The 10005-nt window shown below is 36.4% G+C and overlaps 1 protein-coding gene across 1 annotated transcript in view; it reads right to left on the reverse strand.

The window, feature by feature from the left end:
* The window catches only part of IBTK (inhibitor of Bruton tyrosine kinase), a 103393-nt gene that overhangs the window by 61945 nt on the left and 31443 nt on the right, over window positions 1–10005 (reverse strand). The window contains 3 exon segments of the mRNA XM_006143349.3: window positions 254–428; window positions 2267–2444; window positions 7912–8035. Coding sequence (XP_006143411.1) covers window positions 254–428; window positions 2267–2444; window positions 7912–8035 — 477 coding nt within the window.

Here is a 10005-nt window from a genome sequence, read left to right on the forward strand (position 1 = left end):
AGTATATATCTATGTGTGTGTGTATCTTCAATATTTTCAATAAAAGTTTATAAACCAAAGAAAACACTCATTATTTCAAGTATAACAAATTCCACCTTTGGGTTACATAACATGATTATTTGTCTAAGAGCTCTATAGGACTTGGCATCAGCTCTTCAATTAAATTTGTACCAAGAGCACTAAAAACAAAAGAAAATCCAGTGACTGCTCCTTCTAAAAATCATAAGAATAATAAGAACATCTACAAGTATACCTTGTTTTAGGATCTGACTGCAGGATTGCAAAGTTGCATCCACTTGGATCTGTGCTGACACTAACAGCTCTATGGGCAAAAGTAAGTTTCTCAAGTCGAATTCTTTCATATGTGCTATTTATGTCAGAGACACACGACACATCTGATGAGGAATTATGAAGGTTTGATAAAATCTCTGCCACAAAGAAAAAATAATAAACTAATATTAATCAAGGTTTTCTTAAAACAATTTAGGAGTAACAGAATAGAAAAACAAATGAGAAAAACATGAAAATATTTTTCATACCATTAAGTCCTTTTGAAGACCTACATCCTCTCTTCAACACAACATTTTACACCTAATATTGTTGTATTATTAAGGAGAGTTTGATGGGTCAATTCTTAGTTGTACATGGTTTTGTTTTTTTCAATAAAACACCCTCCATACTCTACCAAAATTATCTTCTAAAAAGCAAATCTAGGATCACAATAGCTTTCAAGTCTCCCCAACATGCATTACAAATATATAAATTTAGTGTCTTCCTAATCTGCTTATTTATTTGCTCCCTCCCTTCCTCCTCTTTCTAGCTTGCATTTATTCAGCAAATACCTGAATTACTATACTGTGCCACTCTGATACAGAATCACTGGTCTATCCCTAATTATTTGGTACTGAACGAGATAGACATATCCCTACCATCATGAAATATGCAAGGAAGGCAGACATTAAGCAAAGGATTCTATCATTAGAAGTCAGATTAAGGCTATAAAACCAAAGTATATAGTGCTTCCACATAGATACAAAATTTTTATGTAGGGGGCCAGCAGGTGGCATGGTGGTTAAGGTGCTGGACTCTCCCACATGGCCGACCACGGTTCGAGTCCTGGACCTGGTGGCTTGCTTTCTCACTTTCCCTCTCTCTTTCTCTGTGTCTCTCTTTGATCAAATAAAAAAAAATAAAATAAAAATAAAAACATAAATGAGTTGGATAAATGTATAAATAATTTTTAAAAAATTTTTATGTAAAGAAAAGATTATGGCTGTAGTGTGAAGGATGTTTAAAATAAAGGAAGAAAAGATAAAAAGAGGTCATTTAGAAAGTTAAGTCCAGAAAAAGAATAAAAGATGATGTAGACTGAGGTTGTAGCAATGAAACTGGAGAAAATATTTCAGAAACATCTGAGACTGAAGTAACAAAACTAGATAACTGGTTGTATATACGGGATGAGAGAATATGGGGTATCAAAGATAACCAAACATTAAGACAGAAAATACTGAGAAACAGATATAGGAGCATGCAATCATAAACTCACTAAAATGACTAAGACACAACTCTTTCTAAGGCCTTCCTATACTTACAAGGCAAACCTGCATTTTGTTACTCTCTCAAATTCACTCTACTTCAGTCTTAGGGGGTTTTACTAATATTCCAGTTTCTATGCTCTCAGGCAGATTACCATAGGTACATACTGGTATTTGTGAACTATACATATTTATATATCATCTATTGTCCCTACAAGCTTATGAGTATCTAAGAATAGGATCTTACATAGTTTCGTATTTGTCTTTTATTTAGCACACAATAAATATAGCTTAAATGTTTACAGACTTAAATAATCTATAAATAAATAAATAAATAAAATAAAACAAAACAATAAATTACCCAAAAATCATTCTTTTGTGGCTATATGATTTAAGAATATACTTATCATATTCTGAGTAATTATAAATGTTCTTTACATATATACTTTAGCATACAATACAAATATATTCGTTCAACAGATGACTTAATAACAGACTACATGTACCAAGAAATATGACAAATCCATATAAAATGAAATATTTATGGTTCTTGCCATCATGAATTTACAGTCCAATAAAAGACAAGCATCAAAAAAAAACTAGTCACAAAGAAGAATACATAAATATATGACAGTAAAACTTAGTATTTGTCAATTAAAACTCATAATACTTGTCAAATTCGAGGTTAACTCAAAGGTATTTTTATGGGTCATCCACATATATGAACTGACCTTTCTTTTCAGAACTCTTTCTCTTTTCTTCAAACCATTTCCCTCTAAATCCTTCCCCATCCTGTGTGACGAAAAGAATTTCATTTCTATTTAAAGCAATATCAGAGATGAAGACCTGGCGTGGATAGGCCCATCGACATTGCTTCAGAGAACTACTGACTGATCTCCAGCAAAACACCTGAAACAAAATCAAAGCACACTAGAATATAAGACAATACAGCATCTGAACAACTAAAACATGAAATCAAGAGACAATACTATCAAAATAAAAGGTCTGATTAGTATGTTTCAATATTCTTCTGCAGAGATTCTACAGAAATCAAAATGATTGTAGGGACCAGCAGTTAGCATAATGGCTATGTCGCTGGACTCCCACGTAGTCGACCGCAGTTCACATCCCAGGCCTGGTGGCTTAAAGCTCACGCTGGGCACGTGTGCATGCGTGCCCAAGATCCCAAGAGGAGAATGGAGGAGAAGGGACTGCAGCGTGGCCATCCCCCCTGGGGGGTGATTTCTCGCTTTCTGTCTCCCTGTCTGTCTCTATCTGTCTGGCGAGCACATGCGACCTATAGCAAAAATCTCTCAAAAAAAAAAAAAAAACGATCGTAAAGAACTTTGTCATTCAGAAATGTACTCTGAGCATTAAAAATTATTTCCAAGAGGGACCAGCAGTTAGTGTAATGGCTATGTCACTGGACTCCCATGTAGTCGACTACAGTTCAAGCTCCGGACCTGGTGGCTTAAATTCATGCTGGGTGCATGTGCATGCATGCCCAAGATCCTGAGAGGAGAATGGAGAAGGGATTGCAGCGTGGCCATCCCCCCGGCGGGTGATTTCTAACTTTCTGACTCTCTGTCTCTCTCTTTCTGGCGAGCTCACGTGCCCTATAGCAAAAACCTCTACAAAAAAAAAAAAAAATTATTTCAAAGATACTCTTCTTAAGGAGAAGTAATTTTCAGTATTACTTGTTTTGGACAAAAGAATCTGATATATTGCTACAAAGAAATGATTCTATGCTAAAATTCGTCAAGCTTGTTATAGTGACATTTATTTACAAGAAGACTAAAAAAATCATGCTATAAAAATCTCAATTTGGGACCAGCAGGTGACATGGTGGTTAAGGTGCTGGACACTCTCATATGGGCAACCACAGTTCGAGTCCCAGACCTGGTGACTTGCTTTCTCACTTTCTCTCTATGTCTCTGTCTCTTTCTGGTCAAATTAAAATAAAATGAATGAATAAATAGAAAAAAAGTAGGTTGTATATAACAACTATATAACTAAAACACAATCTTAGAAAGAGAAAAATTTACAAGGAGTTGAATGGTTCAAAATACTTTCATAAATCTTAGCATTCCTAAGAAGTAGCTCAGAAACTACTGATAAGGGATGGAGAGAATGATGAGATGGGGTGTTAGGCTTCCCAATCCAGCTTTACACAGAGCAGCAACTGTTTTATCTGTCTCACATATTGATATTCTAAGTACAATTTCATTTGAAAAATTAAAACCAGTTATTTTTAATTTGGCAACCTCTTGCCAGAAAGAGAAAGGGAAAGGGAAAAGGCACCATGAGTAATGGCCATGCCTCAATCCCTTCATTTCTCCCTCCTTTCAGAATTTTGGGCATGCATGCACAGATGCCCAGCATTTTTCGAGTCACCAGATTGGGTCTCAAATCGTGCAGTCAGCAGTGTGGGGATCCAGCCACCTTAACCACCATGCTACCAACTGGCCCAAAACTACAGATATTTTTTTTTTAAAGGTTTCTGCCCTAGGGCATTTGCACTCACACCAGAAAGTAAGAGGAAAAGTAAGAAATCATCCTCTGAGGGGATTTTAGGCAAGTGTGCACACACATCCGGAATGAGTTTCAAGCTGCCAGTGCGAATTTCAAGCCACTGGGAGTTTCAAACTGCAGTCAACCATTTGGGAGTCCTGAGCATTAAACAAACATGCCACCCACTGGCACCATAAATTACTGGTTTTTAAAAGTCCAATTCCTTCCAAGTCAACTTAAGAAAACTAAAGCACCCAAAGGTATTTAGCAAGGTAACTAAAAAGTTAGTTACACATAAAAAAGGACTACATTGATTAAAACTGATTTCTGCAGAATTTGGCTTTCATAATGAAACTATTTTGCAAGAAGTAAATATCCAAAAACGTTATATAAGCTATATGTTTTACTTATATCTCATATTAAATAGAAACATGTGCCAAAGTCAAGTGTAAGCTTCTCATACTTAACTTTTTAATTTAATTTGGGACCAGCAGTTAGCATAATGGCTATGTCGCTGGACTCCCATGTAGTCGACCATGGTTCGTGTCCCAGACCCGGTGGCTTAAAACTCACATCGGGCGCGTGTGCATGCGTGCCCAAGATCCCGAGAGGAGAATGGAGAAGATGGGATTGCAGTGTGGCCATCCGCTCTGGGGGGGTGATTTCTCACTTTCTATCTCTCTGTCTCTGTCTGCCTGGCAAGCGCACATGCCCTATAGCAAAAAAACTTCTAAAAAAACAAAAAATACTTTTTAATATAATCTTATGCCTTTGTTTCCTTTCATTAGTACAAATTAGAGTTCTAATTTTTTTTTTTTTAAGAGATTTTTGCTATGGGCAAGTGTACTTACAGGAGAGACAGAAAGTTGTAAACCACTCCCCAACACACACAGGCAGATGGCCACGTCGCAATCCCTTCTCCTCTATTCTCCTCTCAGGACTTGAGGCATGCATGCACATACGCCAAGAATGAGTTTCAAGCCTCTCGGTCCAGGACTTGAATCATAATCAGCCATGTGCTGGTCCCAAGAGCTCTAATTCTTAAAACTAGTTTTCTTTATTAAAAGTATCTACTGAAATAATTATACGTATTATAACCAGTAGATACAGCTTTATAATTAATTCTTCAATTTCTAAAATGTCAAAGTGCACAGTATTTTTTAAAACTGAAAAACATCCTTATTCAATTTTTTTTTTAAATTTCTATCTAACTTGTGGCATAGTGGTTAAAGCAGCTGGATCCCCCAAGGCCAACTGCAAGGTTTGAGTCTGGTGGCTTGAAAAGCATGCTAGATGCATACATACATGTCTGCCCAAAATCTCAAAAGGAGAGAGTGATAGAGGAGGATTATGGTGTGACCATGACCCATGTGGGGAGCTTTCTCATTTTCTTTCTTTCTCTCTCTGACCAGCACACAAGGTCTCTGGCAAAAACATCAAAAGAAAGAAAGAAAGGAAAGGAAAGAAAGAAAGAAAGGAAGGAAGGAAGGAAAGAAGAAAAAAGAAAAGAAAGCTATCTGTTTTAGTCTACCCAGTGTATAATTTTTTCAGTGTTACTAATTTAGAATATATATTTGTAAATATGATTTTTAAATTTAAATATTATTTAAATTTAAAGAAATACACATAAGTATTAATATGTATAAATTTAAGTATTTATTTAAATATATAACCTTAAAATATATCTAAAAGGGAAACCAGCAGTTAGAATAATGGCTATGTCGCTGGACTCCCACATAGTCAACCGCGGTTCGCATCCTGGACCGGGTGGCTTAAAACTCACGCCGGGCACGTGTGCATGCGTGCCTAAGATCCCAAGAGGAAAATGGAGGAAAAATCACCCTGGGGGTGACTTCTCGCTTTCTGTCTCTATGTCTGTCTCTGTCTGTCTGGCGTGCACACGCACCCTATAGCGAAAATCTCTCCAAGAAAAAAAATATATATATACATACATATCTAAATGAACAATTTTATTAGAGAAATATATTTATATGTTTGCACAGGGAACTAAAATTAGAATTCTACTTTAAAGACATAAGATTCTTTATATTATAGTAATCCACAAATACAGTTTTATATATATAGCATATATGAAGAGATTATAACTGTGTTTGTGTGTGTGTGTTTAGCTCTATCCAGCCATCTCTAGGTATCCATGGGAACTGGTTCCAGGATCCCTGAAGGTAACAAAATCCAGTTGCTAAAGACCCTTACATTAAATAATACAGTAGTTACATAAAACCTACATATATCCTCCCATACACTTTAATTCATCTATGGATTATATAACACCTAATACAACGCCTACATATGTCATGTGTAGTACTTGGTGCCTGCTAAAATTTTTGCTTTCTGGAACTTCTGGAATTTTTTCATCCCAAATATATTTGATTTGAAGTTAGGTTAATTCAGAAGATGTGAAACCCATAGATACAGAGATACATATATGATGTATATGAGATACACACACACCCATATACATACATACAAACACAAATACAAGTTGAGTATCCCTTATCCAAAATGCTTGGGACCATAAGTGTTTTGGATTTGGGGTATTTTCAGATTTTGGAATACCTGAATATATATAATGAGTTATCCTGGGGATGAGACCTATGTCTAAAGAGGAAACACATTTATGTTTCATGCGTATTGCATACACATAGCTTGAAGGTAATTTTATGCCTTTTATGCCTTTTTTTTTTTTTTTTCCAGAGGGAAACTGCATTTGTCAGAGAGAGAGAAAGCACTCCCCAGTAGGGGCTGGTTACCCAGTAATGCCCTTTCTTCCTTTTCTCCACCTAGTTAGGATCCTGGGCAGAGGCTGGGTGCACATGGTCCCAGCATGTTTTTCAAGATGCCAGGCAAAAATTCAAATTGCAGTCAGTCATGTGAGATCCAGCTCCCTTTGTGCTTAACCGCTGCACTACAGGCCAGTCCTATAAAATATTATTTTTAATTTTGTACAATGAAATTCTTGTGGGAATGGGAAAATATGGCAATGAACATAAGCAGAAAAATAAGCAGAAAAAATATACTGTAGCTGAAGAAGGCTTAGAGTGCCTTTTTCCTTGGGGATGCTAAAAAGACTATGTGCTGTGTGTGTGCATTTTGACTGTGACCAACAATATGAAGTTAGGTGGGAAATTTTCCACTGTGGTATCATGCTGGTACTCAAAATATTTTGGATTTTAGAGCATTTGGGATTTTGTATTTTTAGATTAGAGATGGTCAATCTGGTCATAATGTATTCATTTGTATAAAAATAAACCTGAGGGAGGCTGTCAGGTGGCATGGTGGTTAAAGGCGCTGGATTCCCACATGGCCAACTGCAGTTCGAATCCCAACCCTGGTGGCTTGCTTCTCACTTTCCCTCTCTCTCTCCATTTCTTTCTGATCAAACTGGAAAATAACAATAATAATAATAATAATAATAAATAAAGTTAAATCAAAAAATAATTCTTTAAAAAAAAAAAAACTAAACCTAAGGAAAAAATTTCCAGTTATGTATCAGATCTGTAATACTGAATGCTTAGTTAGTATTTACATAAAATATTTCATATCTATATAATTCAATATCATGTATGAGAACTTACTGTACACACTCATCAAAACCCCTTATTTTCATTTTAAGCACATAAGTGAAATTTCAAATTACAGGTTAACAAAACAATACTACGTAATTAAATGCCATCATATTCTCTCTGCAAATACCAACTCCAAAATAACTAATATTTGATGTCAAAGGTAAATAGGTGGCAAATAGAAATCATCACTAAAACAGCAATACATTTCACAATATCAAGTTCCCTACAGGTATCAGCTAAGAATAAGACAACCACATTTTGCTTCGATATAAACTCACCCTTCCAGCTCCATCCATTGCAAGAATGCAAATTTTTTGACCCCCATTTTCTTTCAAATGTTCAGGATCAACCTTGTATTCCATACGACCCCCAGACACAAGAACCTTTTTCAAGTTTAGTTGTCTGAGAGAGAGAAAAAAAAAATCCAGATTAATATGTTTTCTAAAACACACATGCTAAAATTTTTTAAAATGACTGTTAAAACAATAATCCATAGGTTATTGTGAAACACAGAACAAAACACTTTGGTCTTCGATATCTCTTATCCCTTCTTTCTGTGTTTCCAGCCTTTTCTTTCTTTTTACTTTTTGGTTGTTTTTGGTTTTGTTTTTATTTGTTTTTTTTTTTTTTTTTTTTGTGATAGAGTGCATGTACTCACCAGAAAGAGAGACAGAGAGGAGGAAAGTGAGAAATCACTCCTTCACACACCCAGGGAGGACGGCCACACTGCAATCACTTCTCCTCCATTCTCCTCCTGGGATCTTGGGCCCCATCAACATGTGCCTGGCATTACTTTCAAGCTGCTGGATCCAGAACTCAAAGTGGAGTTGACCATGTGGGAGTCCAGCACCTTAACCACCACACCACCCGCTGGTCCCCAGCCTTTTCCTTTTATGACAAGTTTTTCCATCTCGAATGTCTCAAACCTCACAGGTGCACACATTAAGGACCTAAAGGACTACAACTAATGCACATATTCACACTAGTGACTGGATAACTGATAAGGCTATAGGCTCTTAGGTGTATTCGAATATTAACAGAGAAGAAAAAGTTTAGAACTTAAAATTAGATAATGTTTCATTTCAAATGTGGTCAGTCCTAAATAGATTAACACCTACCATGAAAGTCATCACTTGATAATTAACTCATTCAATTAGCCACGCATTTCATTATATCTGCGTATCTGAAGTGCATGGCATCACGTGAAACCTGACTGCTCTGTTACTCCAGTGACTGTCCTCCCTTCTGGGTAGTTTGCCTGCATTACAAGAAAAAAAATTCTTCACAAAATTACTGCATTCTAATTTAATCTGTAACAAAAGAATTTTCTTAACGAATGTGACTCTCCCATCAGTGGAGAGTCACCTGAAACACATAGCATAACTACTTGAGATACAGAGATCTGAGTTAAGAGTGAAAGTGGTCATACAAAATATGAGGCTCCGGAGTCTCTCTGATCCTCTCTATTTATTAGGGTAAAGGAGGAAGGAACGTGTTGCTTTTTAGAAAAGAAACACTTTTTAACAATAGTAATAGGAATTATATCTTTGGGGTATATTGACCTCGGTTATAAAAAGTATTGCCAGTCCACCACAGACCATCAGATAACACACTCATCTAAGTAACCTCCTGTCGTTGCAAGGAGAGTTACACTCTTTGCGTTTGCACCATGTTCCCTAAGCAACCATTCACTTATACAAAGTTTATAAATCCATGCTGTTCTGGAAGCATGGAGTTTCTATTGCTCCCTAACAAATGAAAACTTCAAAATAACTTATATTTACGTGACTTAATACTATAAGAGGATTTTTATAGTTACCATTTATAACATTTTTTTTTTGAGAGATTTTCACTGTAGGGCGCGTGCGCTCGCCAGACAGACAGAGAGAGACATAGAGACAGAAAGCGAGAAATCACCCCCCAGGGGGGATGGTCATGCCGCAATCCCTTCTCCTCCATTCTCCTCTCGGGATCCTGAGCACGCACGCACACACGCCCGGCGTGAGTTTTAAGCCACCGGGTCCGGGACACGAACCACGGTCGACTACGTGGGAGTCCAGCGACACAGCCATTACGCTAACTGCTGGTTCCCCCATTTATAACATTTTTAATGTAATCTAAAAATACAACCTAACATCCCACAATCACTTCATCACTCAGAAAAAAATCTGTTTGGTCAGTTCTAAGACACAGGTATATTTATTTTTCACATTTCCATAACTAAAATATGACCCATAATTGATCTCAAAGTAACTTTCTATGTGCTATATGGAGAAAATAAGCTGCAAGAAATTTTATGTTTGATACTTTCTGCTCATGAGCTAAATTCATGGGTGACACCTGTTTTTTTTTTTTTTTTTTTTTTTTTTGAG

Source organism: Tupaia chinensis, unplaced genomic scaffold, assembly GCF_000334495.1.
Source record: "Tupaia chinensis unplaced genomic scaffold, TupChi_1.0 Scaffold000097_1, whole genome shotgun sequence".
Taxonomy (NCBI): Eukaryota; Metazoa; Chordata; class Mammalia; order Scandentia; family Tupaiidae; genus Tupaia; species Tupaia belangeri.